Source organism: Psammomys obesus, unplaced genomic scaffold (assembly GCF_907164565.1).
Source record: "Psammomys obesus unplaced genomic scaffold, mPsaObe1.curated_primary_1811, whole genome shotgun sequence".
Lineage (NCBI taxonomy): Eukaryota > Metazoa > Chordata > Mammalia > Rodentia > Muridae > Psammomys > Psammomys obesus.
Window position 1 is genome coordinate 1,811,202 of NW_026596415.1, and position 18,957 is coordinate 1,830,158.

The 18,957-nt window shown below is 42.1% G+C and overlaps 1 protein-coding gene across 1 annotated transcript; it reads left to right on the forward strand.

Moving 5' to 3' along the window:
* Positions 1-1,456: 1,456 nt before the first annotated feature.
* LOC129669474 (sperm motility kinase 3A-like) lies at positions 1,457-2,887 on the forward strand. The gene has a single exon (XM_055597756.1). It carries the CDS (start codon positions 1,457-1,459, stop codon positions 2,885-2,887), a length of 1,431 nt encoding a protein of 476 aa, XP_055453731.1.
* The last annotated feature ends 16,070 nt before the right edge of the window (positions 2,888-18,957 follow it).

An 18,957-nucleotide genomic window follows, 5' to 3' on the forward strand; every position in this document is an offset into this window, starting at 1 on the left:
CCCTAGGGCTTCATAAAGTGAAATTCAGTGAGGATTCATAGACAGAAGCAATATGGTGGGCAGTTTCAAGAAAGATCCTTGTATCCCAAGGGCACAATACAGCCTTCTCAACATGGTCAAATGTGAGTTAAAGTGGAGTCTGAGTATTGCAATCAAGATGCCATGCTTGACTATCTGACACTCTGTTCTATAGGATTTGATGCAGCAATGTGTAGTTATAATCAAGGTAGCTGTCACCCAGTAGCAATACCACCCGGGCAATTGAAACCATGCCAAGTTAGTTCACTGAGTGTGAATGAGTCATGATGTTAGCACATATATTTTAAAAATCTATAAAGGTATCTTACAATTAGCCTCATATGTAATTCATTTTATTACATTTTATAAGCAATATTATATCAGTTAAGTGATAACAGTGGTTTGCAACCAAGTAGCCAGAATTGGAAGAACTGTGTAATGGTGAATGGAGGGGGAAAGAGGTCTTGAAAATAGAAGGTATTAAAAATTTTTAAAACTTGTTTTTAATAGCTGAGTAGTATTCCATTGTTTAAATGTACCGCAATTTCTGTATCCATTCCTCTGTTGAGGGACATCTAGGTTGTTTCCAGCTTCTAGTTATTACTAATAGAGCTGCTACAAACATGGTTGAGCAAATGTCCTTGTTCTATACTTGACCATCTTTTGGATATATGCTCTGATCACCTTCCCCTGAAGCAGGGAGCAGCTTTACCAGGCCACAGAGGAAGACAGTGCAACCAGTCCTGATGAGACCTGATAGTCTAGGGTCAAATAGAAAGGGAGGAGGACCTCCCTTATTAGTGGATTGGGAGAGGGGTAAGGGAGGAGAAGAGAGAGGGAGGATAGGCATGGGAAGGGATGAAGGAGGGGGCCACAGCCAGGATACAAATTGAATAACTTGTAATAAATGATAATAAGTAAAATAGGAAAAAAAAAACCCTTTCAAACTGGAAACCAAAAGGATATTGAAACTTCTTCCATTTCTAAAAGCTCAAATGTCAGTCTCCAAAGACAGAGACTTTCCCTAACTACTTTCCCTAACTATGAGCTGTGCTCATATTAATTGGTCTGTGTTCTGACATGACCTCGTTGTCATTGTGAGGAATTCTGCCACCTATTGTGAGGGAGTCTGAGCCAGCAGGTATAAGGGCTGGCTAGGTTGGCTTTCTGTGGGTGTTCTGTGAGAGAATCTGGGTAGTGTTCACTGGAGTTTGACTGACACACAGTGAACTTGTTTGTATGTGTGTGTGCCTTTGTGTGCAAATGTTTCTTTTGCTTTTGGGTATTTGGTTTTTATTTTGGGTTTTCAGTTTTTATTTTCTTGTTCTGTATGTTAGGGAGAGGGTAAATTTTGTTTGGGTTTAATTTTTTAACATGTATTTTCACTCTACTTTTTAGTTTTTTACGCTTATTTATTTGAGTAGCTTTGCTACCAGTGATGTGCGGTCCATGGAGTAAATCAACAGCAGTGTCCAGCCCTGTGCCCACCCTCTCATTACAGACCCTGGGAGCACAGTACACCATCCTAAGGACCATTGGCCAGGGCGGCTGTGCCCAGGTGAAGCTGGCCCACCACCGCCTCACGGGTGCTGCTGTGGCGATAAAAGTCCTGCAGAAGTGGCAAAACCAGGCCTACCCAATTAGGTCTGAAGTGGGGATCATGAAGATGGTGAACCATCCCAACATCATCTCACTGCTTCAGATCATTGAAACCGAAGAGAACATCTTTCTGATTCTGGAACTGGCTGATGGATGTGAGCTGTGGGATTGGATCCAGCAAGTTGGCTACCTGCATGAGGGCTTGGCCCGGAAAATATTCAGGCAGATCGTACATGCCATGTGCTACTGCCATGACCTAGGTATAGTTCACAGGGACCTCAAACCAGATAACATCATGGTGGATCCCACAGGCAAAGTCAAAGTCATAGACTTTGGGCTGGGTGCCCTAGTTACGCCCGGGATGAAACTTTCTAGGTTCTGCGGTGCCTTACAATTTGGTGCTCCAGAATGCTTCCTGCGCCAACCCTATGATGGCACCAAAGTAGACACATGGAACTTGGGTGTTCTCCTGTATTTTATAGTGACAGGGACCTTGCCATTTGAAGGTGACACCTTTCAAGAGCTTGAGTGCCAAGTTTTGCTAGGAGAGTATGATGTTCCCCCCCATTTCTCACAAGAGCTGCAGGACATTATCCGATGCTTATTAACTGTAAATCCTATGGAGAGACCAACACTGAAGGATATTATGGAGCATCCTTGGCTTAGGCAAGAAGATGAGGGTTCATCAAACCATTGTGATGATATGAACCCTAGTTGCCTGGACCCTGCAATCATGACTGCCATGGCAGATATGGGGTTCAACCCACATGACATCCAGAAATCTTTACTCCATAGGTTGTTTAATGAACCCATGGCAACTTATGGCCTATTGCAATGCCAGGCACGTAAACAGGATGACTCCATCAGCCAAGCCGAGCCAGTGCAACCAGGAATAACACCCTTCCCGACTCCCACAGATTCTGCCACCTTCCCTTGGTACCAAAAGAGGACAGTTGACAGGCCAGCCATTCGAGTCTTTCTCTCATTATCCTTGAAAAGTGACTCTCCAGAGGACAGCCAGCAGGTAGGGAAGAGGCTGAGAACTGCCACCATGCCTGTAATTCCCAGCCACTGCCTACAGAAGAGGACACCCATTCCTGATGCTTTTGGGGTCTCCACAAAGACACAGCACAGTGGAACTACAGATACAATCCAAGGTGCACTCAGGGCCTGGGAGAGGAGGATGAGGAGGATTGGGGCCAGTTTATTACAGCTCTGCTCCTGCCTGCCACCCAAGAAGAAAAAAGTGGTACCCCAAAAGGAGGGATAGCAGGAAAAGACAGGAAGCCAGAGCTAGCCAGGAGGTACTGAGATCCTGTAAATAATGAACTTACGGTGTTGGGGATCATTCTTGAGTGGACTCAAAGAGTAGCTGAGAGGGACCCATGCAGACTGTCCAGAGGCCTGGGTGGAGTGAGGAGAGAGGCAGCAAATGCTCAGGAGTCTTCAAGTGGATTCTACTCAGCAGGGATGTAGCCTTCCAAAGCATCCTGGCTAAAGGCTTGCAAGTGAGCTGGAAGACAGACACCTTGCTGCCTGCTGAGTATCCTGTTAGACTGCAGCATGTGGGCGTTTCCCTGTGCTGCCCATCTGTGCTGAGATGACACTGTAGATTACAGCACTTTCCAAATGTACTTTTTTACTCTTTTACAGTAAAATTTATCATAAAGACTGCTCATTAGTCTTAGAATAAAGTTGATAAAGACAGAATATCATATAATATGTATATATATATATACATATATATGTATGTGAGTGTGTGTATGTGTGTGTGTGATTTGCCTATAAGCCAAAGTTTGCCAACAACCTCCAGAACCTTAAAAAAAAAAAGACAAAGGAATTCCCCATTGAGCCAGAAAAAAAATGGCACTGTCTTTGTTTCCTGTTATCCTCATAGAAGGGTCAGCTTCAGACCCATCACCCACTTCCCTGGTAACACCAGTTTTAAGAAAAGGAAGCATAATTGTCCCTCAAACTAAAATTTAAAATACCTCAAGAAAGTGGGTGGGGAAAGCATGGTTATTTAAAGGTTCATGATGGGAAACTAGTCTTTGTAGACAAGAATAGAATCTGGGTTCTACCTCTGGCCCTGGGCAAAGGCAGAACATTCTAAGCTGCCCAAGGTTTCATGCATTCATGAAACCTTAACCTGAATGCATGTGACCCTTTCTATATGTTCTCTGAATGTCACCCAAAGCCTGAAGCGCTTGCACTCACCCTCTCCATTGTTCTCTTGGACCCAAAGTCAAAAGGGCACAACTGTTTTCTCCTATCGTCCGTCTTCCAGTCTGCTGAGAGGACTGTAATAAAATGTTTTTTAAAGCTTCTAAGTGGGCTTTAATTATTTTCCTTATCACAGTGTACTAAAGGAAACTCCATTATCCAGTAATGTGCTAGTTATGGTTTGTGTTGTGTTTTTGCTGTTGGTGCCCTCAGTTCACATTATTGGGTTTGCTTAAATTGTCTAGGCAGATTGTCTTAACTCACGGAGACATTCGGAAACTTGCTAGTTTCTCAGACTGCTGCATGCTCAGGGCACTACCTGACCTGCCACTAACACCTACTGGATGAATGCCAGGGGCACAGCATCTACAGATGAAGGACCCTGCCCGAGTGAGGCTTGGGGACAGGTGATGTGGCTTTAGGGAGATCAGGGCTCAGGATCAAATCAGCCGCCTGCATTTCACACCGAGGGAATAGCAATAGAAAAAAGGGGGCCTGTGCATTAGGGCAGCTGTGCCTGTTTTGTTTATTTCACCTTGTGTTTGTTTCTGTTAATCTCATATTCAGTAAAGATTATATATGGTCAATACATATTTTAAAACTCCTACTTTTTTTCCATGATAAAGTACAAATAATCCTTTTTTTTTTTTTTGATGGGTATGTTCCAACAAACCTGTAGGTTGAAAATGTCAGAGTACCCCTTCCTGTGTATGCCTTCAGTATCGACATTTGAAGAATAGCCTCAAGTGTGAGGCCTTAGCTTCTATCTTATTTGAGACAGCATCTCTGGTTTTCCTATTGTGTAAGTCAGGCTAGCTGGCCTAGCAGTTTAGGGGACTTCACTTATGTCTGCTGCCCACTTCAGCACAGGAGCTGTGGGGCTACAGATATGCATGCTACTGTTGCAGCTCTTTTGTGGATTCTGGGCCTTTGCCCTCATTGCTCTAGGACAGTGATTTCTTCATCCACTGAACTATCTTATTGCTCCTCTTTTTTTCTTTGAGACAGGGTGTCAATGTATCCCAGGTTTGCAATGACCTTGGACTTATAATCCTGCTTCCTAATTTATGTTCTGGAACTCAGGGGTTCATGCATGCCAGTCAGCTACTCCATCAATATAGCTACATTCCCAATTATTATACCCAATTTTCACAGCCACCATTCAGCATGGTAAGAAAGGATCGTGGGATTAGGATGGAGAAAAATTCAGGAGAAGTAAACTGTTCCTCCTAAATGTAGATTACCTTTGCTTCATTGTGAGCTGTGAAACCAAAAAATCTTAAACCATGGTAAATTAGAGACTGTATATATTGGAAGGCCATTTTCCTCCCTTGATATATCAGTTACAAAATATCAGCTCCTGAACAACTGGAAATAACAGCAGCAGCAACAACAACAGAAGGGTCTGAGGAGGTAGTTTACAAGCATTATTTGATTCCCCGTGCCCATGTAAAAGCTGGGCACTGTGATGTGTATCTGTATATCTGTAACTTTCACGCTTACACATGGCTGAGAGGTGAATCCCTGGAGTGCACTGGCAGCTCAAAACCTGTAACTCACCTCAGATCTGATGCCCTTTTCTGGCCTCTGCAGTCATCTGCACATGCACGAATGTGTACACCAAACACACACACACACACACACACACACACACACACACACACACACAAAAGCCCACTAAGCTGATTCCAGATTCCAGTAAGAATCTCTGGATAGAAGACAAAGATTCTAAGCTTCTAGCCTTCTTTTTGGTTGGAGCACCATGCATTTTATTTGTTTGCTTATTAATTTATCTGTTTATTTCTTTGAAATTTTCATGCATGAACATAATAATATATTTTGATTTTTTTTTTAGTTTCTATTTTTATGGTCCACTGAAGGCATTACTACATAATGTTTGATGTCATATACATAGTCAAAATGTTGCTACAATGAAACCACACTATATCAAGAGCACTGCAACTCTGCTGGAAAGTCTTTATGCTGTATGATTATGGAAGGAGAGCAGCAAATGAAAGTACAGTGGGTTTCTTGGTAGAAATGATGAGGAAGACAAAGCAGATTGCACCTTGCCAATGGGGCTGAGTCAGAGGGAAAAAAATATCCCAAGATATGTAGGAGAATGTTCGAAGGTTTGGTATTCTCTGAGCCCAGCCTAGAAAAGCTGTTGGGACATGATTCCCAGTTCAATCCAGCCCTCTTTAGCTGGTGGTGTTATGTATTTTTTCTCCATCTTGGGGACTAAACCACAGGCCCACATTCCAAGCAATGTTGATACAATCTTAAAAGCTCTACCAATAGAGAAAAGGAAAGCATCATGGAGGGAAAAGATCCAAATACTAATATATATTCTGTCACTAACTTAACCAGTTTTCTGGGCTTTCAGTTCAACTATAGAAGCAGTGAAATCTTATAATGATGTGTTTATGCCTTCAGAATCCTGAACAAACTCAACATGCTGGAAGACAAGCCTGTGAAACATCCCCAACTGGTGAACTGGCAGCATGGATTCTATAGTTCAGGAACTTGAATGGAGGCAAAGGAAATGAGAGTCAGCCTCCAAAAAGAGGGCAAAGGCTTATCCAGTATTAGTTCCATGTTTTCCATTGCCTTCTGCTGCATAATGACATGAAACTTTCAAGCTGGAATTTGTGTTTGTATGTGTAGAGGGAAGTATATGTATGTATTCATGTGTGGGGATGTGCATATGGAGGAGGCTAGAGATCCATGTCAGTTTTCTTCCTCAACCACTCTCAGTTTTTCTACAGAGTGTATGTATGACAATTATATGTCATGGGAGTGCAATGCCCATAGCGGCCTGCTGATGATTATTAATATGTAATATTGATTTATCTCTTAGTTAAACAGCAGTTATTCCTAAATCAGCTGCATACCCAAATCACCACACAGAGACTAGGATGCATTTAATTAACCCAGAGACAATGCTGAGCAATAATTACTTCATCCTAAACCTCCAAGCCTGAATAGCTTCCTCCCATTCAGATTTCTCACATTATACTTTCTTTTTAGTCATATCTTAGTTCTGGTTCATCTCTCCTGATGTTTCCAGGTCCTCTTCTCTTGGATCTTTCCTCCCAGAGCCTTCCTTTCTCCTCCCCTCCAGGCCAGGATGTCCCACCCTATTTTCTCCATTGCTCAGCATTGGTGGGTTAGTTTTATTGGAAATACGGAGAGCAAATGGTAGCATGTTTACACAAACTTGAGACAGGTGATGTTTAGAATAAGCATCACAATGCAATGTCCAGTTTGAAAACAGAGAGTGGGGTAGAAAAACCAACATTTGAATGAAGGGTAAATGTATACATTCCACAAGAACATTGTACCAACAGTGGCCAAAGATTATATTGGACCTCTTGGAGCTATCATTACAGGTACTTATGAGCTGCCTCACATAGGTGCTGGGAACTGAACCTGGGTTCTGTTGAAGAGAGGCACAGGCTCTTCCGAACTATCTCCCCAGCCCCAAAGCAGATATTTCATTGGCTGAAGATTTGTTTTGCTAATTGTGGGAAGTTACAACATGAAACAAGATGAAGTCCCAGTCCTGCCATTTTAGGAGCCTCTGCCATGCCTTTGCTGAGGACACAGCCTTCTCTGTTTTTCTTTGGACACCCTCTTTACTTGCCAACCCTCAGCTCCTCATATTCCCATGTGTTTTAGTCAAGGAGAATTCTAACCCTCACTTCTTGTTCATACCCAGTTGCCCCCTGGTCTACTTTATTTGTTCATCTGGCTTGTACACACAATTGTTTTTTGCTAATTGCAACTTCAGTGAGTGAGAAATAAGACTTGTAGAAGCGGGACAGTCCAGGATATGATTTCCTTCATTACCATAAGATTTGCATTTTATTTTTAATAGTGTGCATTTTTATTAGTTTGTAATAAGATTATTAAAGCAAAAGTGTTCAAGGTTCCCTTCAGAAACAAATTATAGTTTCCTGGCTCACTCCTAATACATATATAGGAAGTTTTATTTTCCCAAAGACTCATAAACAGGGAAAGACAAAGATGCATACCCCTCCCATCCAGAACAAAGCAGGCTCGTTGTTGATCCAGGTTTTCTAGCCACCAAAGCGAAGTGAGAAACCATTTCTTAACTATCTTCCCTGTGTATAAAAATTATAGTGCTTAGAAAACTCTTGTGCCGAGTATACTCCTCTCATTTATTACTTATTCTCAGCCCTCTCATTGTTTTGAGTTATCTGACAATTCTTTTTTAATATTTTTTTATTTTTTATTTATTACAATTTATTCACTTTGAATCCCAGCTGTAGCTCCCTCCCTCATCCCCTCCTAATCCTACCTTCCCTCCCTCCCTCTTCTCCTCCCATGCCCCTTCCCCAGTCCACTGATAAGGGAGGACTTCCTCCCCTACCATCTGACCCTAGTCTATCAGTTCTCATTAGGACTGTCTACATCATCTGGCAATTCTTTTACCAGCTGGCAAAGACCACACCCCTCAGGAGGCAGTTATCAGCTGTGAAAAAACTAAAGCCCAAACTAAAATCGCACACTTGGAATTAAAACAAAAACATATTTACATAACATAACTGAGTTTTTTAAAGAAACCAAAACTTCCACTAGAGAGGAAGCTTTCCTCTCATAACTTTAGGCTATGTTAAGTTGACAGTGTTAACTGGGATACTCATTAACAAGAAAATTCTCCATCATGTTTTAATTTGCATCTGCATGATTTTACCCTTTTCAAAAATTATACTTTAGCAGTTTTTTTTCTGTTGCCTCGGACAAGGGCTATTTCAGGGTGACTTGTGATAAAGGTTATAGCATGAATGAATGAATGAAGCCATGAAACACTGTCATTATTACCCTGTGTTCCTGTGAACATTAATAAGCTTGAACTTGACTGCACTTTTTAGTCATTGGCAATGTTAGTGATGACTTGGAATTTACCCAAACTATACGCATCCCATTTAGAAACACATCACTCAATAAAAGTTGGCAGAAAAATACATAAAAGCCTTCTCCTAATGTCTTTACAGAGCAACCTCAGTCAATACTTAGTTTCTGTTCTTCTTGCCTTTTGCATTATCTATTCATGTAGCAAGAAGCATCAGTATTTCTGAGAGCTTATAGCTACATAGTGTGTAGCTTATAGCTACAGTGGTGAAGACAAAGCAGACAAGCTTCTGCTGCCCATGAGCTGACATTTTAATTGGTGAGAAGGGTGTAAAAATATACAAATGAACAAAATCCCCGCCCAAGAGATTATGTAAATACTACAATATGTGTGTTGTGAACTTTGCTAAAGTCCTGTGCTGTTTAATAATAGGCTCTACCACAGGTTCAGCACGGAACTTGGTGCTTAAACCAGCCCCAGTCTCTGTCTCTCTCACTCCCTTTGTCCCCATAACACAGTAAGCAGGTGTAGAAACTTGAAGCTTGGATACTCTGCTCTGCCTCTGCTATCCAGCGGCAGCTTCTTCCCCTCCCCCTCCCCCTCCCCCTCCCCCTCCCACCAGGAGAGTACAGAGGAATTTTTTTCTGGTAGGATGGCAAACAAGAAAGGCATTCTTAAAGTTCAGGTTCTTCAAGGTCCCTTTGATCTGTCCTTCAGGATGGTTTTATGATTTCAACATACGCTATATGGTGTATTTTCCACAAAAAGCCAGAACAATCTTATGAAAACACAAAACTCACCACATTATACCCCTTCTTAAAGTACTTCTAAGGCTCTCCATACTTCTTAGGCTCAAATGAGAACTCTTTGACATGGCTTTCAAGGCAATTCTCTACCACCTTAATATTATTTGCAAGTCTGCCTTCACTTATTAAGATTACATAACTCAGTTTCCCATCTGCTATGGTTTACTGTGAAAAGTCCCCATAACTCAAGGGTGTGCACACTTTGGTTCCTACTTGATGGTGCTATTTAACAAGTGTGGCGCCTTCAACAGGTGGGGCCTAGATGGGAAAAGTGGGTTGATGAGAGGAGGGCATTCTGAGGGTTCTACTTAGTTCTATTTCCTGCCTGCGTCCTCTCTGCTTCCGGTTGGACCACACCTTCTTGAGTTTTTGCCTTCTGTTGCTTACAATGTAATGGGGATGGAGGGAGTAAGAGAGACAGAGGTTGAGGCTGGTTCAAACACCAAATTCAGAAAACTTAAAAGAGAAAAAGGTTTATTTTGTCTTACACATTGTGGTACAGAGAAGTTGAAGCAGAAAGCATGGAGGAATGCTGCTGGGTAGCATACTCACAGTCTCATGCTTCTGCAGGTCTGCCTGCCCAGGGGATGGTGCTACTTATAGGACAATCTCACGTAGATGTGCCCACAAGCCCATCTGAACTGAACAATCCCTCAATTGAGACTTGCTTCTCAGGTTTCTCTGGACTGTGTCAAGTTGACAGTTACACCTAACTAGGATAGTGACATTGTAGTCACTGTGTCTCTCCTGCTCTGATGGAGTGTATCGTCCAAAATAACATTCTCCTCACTTGAGTTGTTCTTGTCACAGAGGTGAGAAAATTAACTAACATACCACCTAGCACTTTGGAGTTCATTGGTTTTTCCTTCCCAGGATCCTTTCAGGATTTTGTAAAACCCATTTCTTTTCTTCCCTCCACATTTCACTTACCCAGTGTTAAGTAGCTACCATCCAATTCTTTGTGATTTCATTCCATTTTAATTCATTTGAAAAGGCACTCATCCCTTTGTTTTTTTATTTTGCTTTGTTTTCTCTCTCTCTCTGTTTGTCCTCTATTTCTCTTCATGAAGATGTGAGGTTTTGGATGGTCAGATCTCATTCACTGCATACCCTTGCTTAGTGCCCAGTAGAGAAGGTTGTCAGGTAGTAGGTAGTCACTTCATAGATATGAGTCAAATAGATCAATCATGCCTCCACCACAAGATAGAGGCTAAATGTGCTGGTTAATTTTATTTGTCAACTGAATGCATTGTGTGTTGTGTGATGCCTAGACACCTGGTTAAACATTTCAGGGTGTGCCTGTGAGTCTTTCTGGGAGAAATCAGAATGCAAATAGAAGGAGACACTAACAAAAATTAATGTGAGTGGGCCTAATAAAACCAAGAGCAAAGGGGGATGTATGAAATCACCCCTTTTTTGTCTCATTCTTTGAGCTAGTACTTTAATCTTTTGAACTTGCTTGTTTTGATTCTCAAGCCATCAGCCTTAGCTTGAACTCTACACCATTTATTTTCAAGTTCTCAGGCCTTGTAACCCATCAGCAGCTTTCTTGGGTTTTTAGTTTTTAAGGGGAAGTCAATACCTTACAATAAACATCCCGGTAGCTATATATTACACACATAGTATATATATTATTATATAGCATATATTTGCATATTATATGTATTTGTATGTTATGTTTATTATACTATTTCTGCTTTCCTGGGGAATGGTGACTAACCCACCAGGTTCACTCTGAGAAACAAAGGCTGCTTTTGTTCCAGCTAAGATTTGCAGGAGCTTTTGCAAATAGAACTTGGAGAGCCCACTGACTTACAGAGACTTTGGTTCCTGGGGTTGCAAGCATTCAGCTCTTACTGCCTGAGTGACAATTCTTCCCTCCCAGTCTAGTCAAAGTTATTGATCTCCAAATGTGGCTCAGGTTTCACAGTCCCAGAGGCAGCTATAATTAACCACCAGAGTCTTGAAAAGCTTTCCTGGGCTAGGCTGGAATGAACAACATTTGTAAACAGTAGTTAGCTGGAAGAAAAGGTAAAATTCATATGCCATCCTGTTTTCTGTCATATGTATTTTGAGGTTCAAAGGAATTATATTAAAATGAATATCCCAGGCCTCTTCATTGTATATGCCTGAATGATAGAGAGAAAGAGATAGAGACAGAGAGACAGAGAGAGAGATTTCAGTAGAGTGGTGGATACCTTTCTATATAAACTAAGATAGAAATGTTGACAGAACAAAATAACCATATAGTGAGGCCCATTTCTCACCTGTCAGCTATGTGCTTGTAGGGACCTGGAGACACAATCTGCAGAAGCCAGTGTATCTAACTCTCATGGCATTTACAGGGTAGACATGGCTAGGCCTGCCTCCTCAATGAAGGGGAAGTAAAGCTTAAGTTAATTCATTAATTTATCCATCGATCCATCCATCCATCCATCCATCCATCCATCCATCCATCCAACCATCCAAGAACTATTTCTGCTTCCCTGTGTGTGTGCACGCACACACACACCTGCATACATGCCCACGTGCATGTGGATGCTGGAGGTTGATATCAGGTCGGATGTTTTTGTTAGTTTCTGTCCACTTTATTTTTTGAGACAGCATCTCACTGAGTCTGCAGCTCACCGATTTAGCCAGACTGATTAACATCCTGTCTCTTTGAGAACATCCTGTCTCTGCCTCCCAGGGTTGGGCTTACAGGCATTCACCACCACATCCAGTCTTTGTAGGTGCTATGGGGATGTGAGCATGGATCCCCATGCTTACATAGTAAGGACTTTACTGACTGAGCCACTTCCTCAGCATGAGAACATTTTATTAGTTACTTTCCTTGTGACAAGTATCTGTCATAAATGTCCTAAGAAAGTAAAGTCTCTTTTGGCATATGGTCTGATAATAAAGTTAGTCATCATGGAGGAATGAGGCATCAGGAGGCAAGACAATCTCTCAAACATTTGTTCTGCATTATCTACGATAGATGAGCAGATTATCAGAGAAACAATATACTGAATGTTCAGGTATCTGACACTGAGTCAAAGAAAGAAATCATAACGAAAACATTTGAAGCTCCTTGTCTGCCCCTTTCTCATTACAACTCCACTCCCATAGAGACTAATACTGTTTTAATTGGAGTGGTCATTACTGTTTTGAGGGGATTACAATTTAATTTTTCTCTTCTTTGCATACACTTCCATCTTAGAAATATCTGGTCATGATATTTTCCAAGAAAAAAAATGATAAAAAGTTAGTTATCAACTTTAAAAAACACAGGAGTGGCAGAAATCAGGTTCCTTTGGAATTAATAAGCACTTGATTTCTTTTGTCCTGGTGGGTTCTCTGAGTTCAACTTTCCAGTTTTCTTCTTTCAACCTGTCTCCTCTACTAGGCTAGCCAAATAGGTGACCCTTTCTGGTCCTTTTGGCTCCTGAAAAGTTTAAAGGGCAGTGTTTGTTGATGCCCAGAACTGGGATTGTCAGGTTCCTGGTGGGGATTTGCCCTTGATTACTCTCTGCTCCACAGGCACCATGTTTTTTTTGAATGACATTGAGCAAGGGCAGAGATGATCCCTGGTCCAACAGAGGCAGCAGGAAAGAAAGTCATTGATATGCATTTTCAATACAAAAACTGAAATGAAGGTGAAAGTTTTCTCTTGAATATTTTATTATGTGTGTTTTAGTCCATTTTTGTATTTGCAAAGACAAAGAAAATTAATATTCATGTGGGTATAGAGGATGGAGAAGGGGAAGGATGCCTTCTCTGCTTTGCTTAGGGACTCTTCAGGATGCTGCTCTGTGTCTCCATGGTGATTGGGCAGGAGCTGCTTCAGCCTTGGGCTCAGCCAGATGAACTCTGGGTCTGTGGTTGATGTGCTGGGGTACAGAGGTTCAAAACCAGGGGCTGGAGAGATGGTCCAGAGCCTATATACTTCTAATACATGGGATGACAACATCTCCCTCACAGTATTGCAAGAAACAGTCAAAAACCACTGCAGGGTACTGGATGAAAGAAACATCATGAACCCTCATGTGCCCAAACAGATTTTCAATTTGCTTCTGGGGTGTGAAGGTAGAGCAGGTGGTAAGGAAAGGATAAGAGAAATGTTTTTCATTTAGACAGACTAGGCTGCAAGACAATAAGGAGTCTGAAATTTGAAAGTACCTCTCTGTCTTGATGTTAATAGAGAATGTTTCTGAATGTACAGGAAGATAAGCCCAAGGCTGATCCTCTCCGCAGAAGATCAGAAGCTCTGAAGGAGAAGGATACCAGGAGAATGAGGAGATCGTCCTGCATGGGATGCTCCTGGCTCTTGGAAACTGTTGTTTGTTTGGTTGGTTGGTTTTGCTTAAGAGCATTGACTTCTCACTGGTCCCTACAAAGTAGCTAAAATCTGAATGAACACTTGGAATCTTCATTTTTATTGCTTCCTTTGCTCTGGGCTTGTCATCTGCTCAACTCTAAGCATAGGCTTCTTAGTCACTCAAGCAGTGTCTTTGTGGAGATTCTTCTTATTGTCCTTCAAGGATAAAGGCACACAGAGCAGCTGAGGGATCTGTTCTGGCTTCATTGCTGTTGCTGTGACAAAATGACCTGACATAAAGTGGCTTATGGGAGAAAGAAGCTTATTTTAGCTTACTTTTCCATCTTATAGTTATCACTGTGGGGAAGTCAAGTTAGAAATTTCAAACAGCTAATCACATCACATTCAAAGCCAAGATAAGAGAGAATGAATACACACACTCACTTGCTTGCTTCTTATGCTTAGCTTGACTTCTCAACTCTTAGGCAGTTCAAGTTGCCTTCTCTAGGGAATGGTACTGCACACACTGGGCTGAGTCTTTCAACATCAGTAAAGTTTAATAAGATAATTCCTGTAGGCCAATCCAAGGAGATAAGCCCTCATATAATAGGAAGTTTTCCCACAGACTCAAAATGTATGGGATAATTTGACTAAGACTGGCCCTCATAGGTTCATATATTTGAGTGCTTGGTACCAGAAAGTGGTACTTTCTGAAAGGATTACAAGGTTTAGAAGGTACGGCCTTGTTGGAGGAAGTATGCTGTTGGGGATGGGCTTTGAGGTTTCAAAAGCCCATGCCAAGCCTTGTTTCTTCCCTAACCCCTGTGCCTGCCATCTGCCGCCTGCTGACCAGAATGTAGCTCTCTGCTACTGCCCCAGCACCATACGTTTCTTGCCATGATAACATGGACTAGGCCTCTGAAAGTATAAGCAAGTCCCCAATTAATTTTTTTTCATAAGAGTTGCTGTGGTCCTGGTGTCTGTTTAGTCTCCGGTTTTTTACTACTGTATCAGTGCCTCATGTATAGGTTTCATCTCATGGAATGAGCCTTAAATTCCGTGCTTAAAAATGGGCCTCTGAAAGCCTTTGCCCTGCAGACTGTCAAAGAAGATGCTGAGCCTGATGGCCAACTGTCGGGCAGAGTGAATGGAATTTTATGTAAGAAGTGGGAAATAGTAAGAGCTGGAGAGGACAGGAACTCCACAAGGAGAGCAACAGAACAAGAAAATTTGAACACAGGGAACTTCCCAGAGACTCATACTCCAACCAAGGACTATTCATGGAGATAACCTAGAACCATGACAATGCAGCCACTTCTGATGAGAACTGATAGTCTAAGATCAGAAAGAAGGAGAGGAGGACCTCCCCTATCAGTGGACTTGGGGAGGGGCATGCATAAAGAAAGGAGGGGAGGGTGGGACCAGGATGGGAGGAGGGAGGGGCTTATGGGGGATACAAAATGAATAAAGTGTAATTAATAAAAGTTAAATAAAAAATTAAAAAACAAACAAACAAAAAATGGTTAGTTAGTCTCATAACATTTGTGTCATGGTTGCACTAGTCCATCTTGCAGGTAGGCTGTTGTTACAGACTGAAGGGTTTGTAGCTGGGTGATATTGATTACTTTCCACCCCTGATAACATGCATTCCAGCCTCTATTTAGGTACAAGCTCAACTTCTCTGTGTGTGATGACATGAAAAAGTGATATCTCCATCATGTTGTGGATAGTAACTGATAGCCGTGGTCCCAACTCAGAGGGATGATCAGAGAAGGCCTCAGTAGAAAGATGCTTATTTGAACAAAGATTTGAAGGAGAGAGCCATATGGAGTGTGGAGAACAGTATTCTAGTCAGAAGGAACAGCTGTACAAAAGGCCTAAGGCAGGAGCAGGGCTGGCACATCTGAGAGACAGCAAGAGTCAGCAGGTGCAGCTGTGACCGAGGGAAAAGATTTTGGATCATTCTAGCTGAGGTAGTCTTGGGAGTGGGGTAGGGAGGAGAATCTGGTCATATGAGTCCTTGTAGGTTGTTGTGTGGGCCGAGGTTACTGAATTTAAATGAAGTAGAGCCTGCGGAATTCGGGGGGACACTGTGACATGCTGCTGTGCCTTCATTTTCCCCAGGTCATGTTAGCTGGAAAGGTGCAGAAAGGACTGCTGGGTAGCTCAACACAGAGAGCACGAGCAAAAGAACTAATCATAAATGTATGCCTTTGGGGAGGTGGGGTCAAGTGGTGTTTATTTCCCCTTTGACATAAAGAGGCTAGATTCAAAAAATAGTCTTGAGTAGAGGCCACCAAAGAAGTTTTTCTGAAGGTTAGGCTGGCATCTGATAAATGCCAGCATTTCTGTATAAAAACAGAAAGCCTAGATGAGATGAGGGAAGTTTTACTTTTAGTGACTTCTCTCTCTCTCTCTCTCTCTCTCTCTCTCTCTCTCTCTCTCTCTCTCTGTGTGTGTGTGTGTGTGTGTGTGTGTGTGTGTGTGTACACACTGTGGTGTGGCAGAATTGTAAACAAAGCTTTGTCTTGGAAGCTTGGGTTTCAATTCCAGCTTTAGCTTTCCCCAGAAATTGACCAAACCTCTCCTGATCATGCTTTACTTACTTACAATGGGAGCTACTGATGCCTGCCTCACCTAACAAGGCTTTGTGAGAAACAAACACTTTACCAAAAGTCTTCTACATCTTTTATTTCTTTTTTTTATCCTAGAAATTTGCAGAGTGAAAGGTAAATGGTGAATGAGTATAGTGACTTATTTCTCTCTCTTGCAGTTCTAGAGATTATGCCCACAGCATCATTTTAAGGCATCCCAAGACCTGCTAGATAGCCAGAGTTCTCATGTTTACTGGTTTGAACATTTAAAGAGAAGAACACAAGAGCCCAGATCTGACAACCAGGTCAGTTTGAATCACACTGAACCATCTTATATGGAGGAAGCTCTGTAAGTGCTAAAAGCTCCTCAGATGTGAACTTCATGTTACCATCATCTTCACTAATCTTGAACACCTGGTGTGAGAGTTAGCTTTAATTATCACCTTGACACGGCCCAGAATCCCTCGGAAAAGGTCTCAGTGAAGGCTTGTTTACATTGGTTGCCCTGTGGACGGTCTGTCGGGTGATTGTGTTGGTTGGGTTAATTGACGCGGGGAGGTACGGTACACTGTCCGCAGCACCATTCTCTAGGTGGGGTGCCCTGAACTCGGGAAGGGTGGAGGAGTCAAGAGGAGCACGGGTAAGCGAGCATGCATGCATTCGTGCTTTATATGCTTTTGATGTGGTGCCATGACACTGGTTACTTTCAACTCCTACCACCTTGACTTCCTTCCAGTAACAGGCCAAAATGTGAAATTGTGGGCTAAAATGAATCCTTTCTCTCTTAAGGTGATTTTTAAAATCAGGATACTTTATCACATCAACAGAAATGAAACTACAACACATGCAGGATTGAGTCCTAGAGTCAGCTGAAATTAAGAAGACTGACCCCATGTGTTTGTTACATGTCCTCTGCCCAGGTCACCAGGCTTAGAAGGGGAACTTGGTTTAATACTTACTGTCTCCACCTATAGACTATTAATAAACCTTTAAAACAAATCCCCACATTTCTGTTGTCAACTCTCCCTTGCAAATACTCAGATTGTCCCAGATGTCAGTGAGGACCTGTTACGACAAAGTCACTGAGAACTGGAACTGTTTCATACCTGTCACAGCACTCGGTAGAGTTAGGAAGTATATCCCCAGAGATTAGCTCTCCATCTTTTTGCTACATGATCCTTGTGATATGGGTATTTTTATACCTGGTATTCAGGTAGGGAAATTAAGCTGAAGAGTACTTGAGCAAAGGCACTCAAAAATCACAAAACAAGATGATGGGGTAGCTTAGAGCCTTGCCCCTTTCGGCAGGAAGTTGGCTCAATGGCTTACAGATTCTTGCGTGCTTCTATGTTTGTCACTTCAGGAAACAAGCCTGGGAATTAGCATTTTAAATGTGTTCCCTGTGATTAGCAAATAATCAAGTAAATTTGGAAAATTCTAGTATACAATAATTACCAAACTCATCAGTTCCCCCTTTAACTGGAATATGTTTTAAAAAAATACATACACACACACACACACACACACACACACACACACACACAACTTCAGTTTGGTGTGGATTCTGAGGTAGAAGCAAAGAGATCATAGTTTTGAGGGAGTGTGGGCTACATGGACTATAGTGTATAGTCCAACACTAGTCTGAGCTACATAGTAAAGATTCTGTCTCATTACACCAAGATAGATCAGTGGAAAAGCACTGTCTCCTATGCATAAGACCCTGGGTTCAATTCCCAGCACTGCCATCTTTATATTCAAAGGTTTCAGTCCAGGGGTTTATCACCCCCAAAAGAACAGAAAAGCTTAAATGTGTTACACAGGACACTGATTTCTCAGATGCTCAAAAAGCACACTTTATGTAGATTTACAGTATGCTTCTGGCTCATCAGCCCCTGGAGAGTCACTGTATTTACCTGAAAGGGACAACACAGTTCAACTACAGAAGTATGATCTTCAGGAGCACAGAAGAGTTGGGGTCCTGATGCTTGGGGAGCCTGTCTGTCCAGATTAAAAAATGCTATTCCTTTTGGACCCTTTACTGTATAATGAAATCCCTGAAGATGGGAAATTTATAATGAAAAGTAGGTTAATTTAACTCACAATTCTGGAAGTTCAAGGGCTAGATCCTTTAACAGCCTGGTTCAGATTGTGGATCTTATCGCAGATGACATCATGGTGACAGGAATGTGTGTGTAGGAGAAATTGCATAGACAGATAAAGATACAGAATGTGGGGTTAGGTCAGGTTAGGTCTTTTATATCAGCCCTTCCATTGGAATTAACCAGGCCTTCTAGAGAACAGAATTTTCTCCTGTTTTTCTCCCCAAGACAGGGTTTTTCTGCATAGCCCTGGCTGTCCTGGATTTCACTCTGTCGGCCAGGCTGGCCTTGAACTCAGATATCTGCCTGATTCTGCTTCCTGAGTGCTGGGATCAAGTGCTCGTGCCACCACGCCTGAGTTGACATCATCACTTCTCAGTCAGCTCTACTGCTTAAAGGCTCCACACCTTTCCTCATCATTATGCTGAGGACCAAGGTC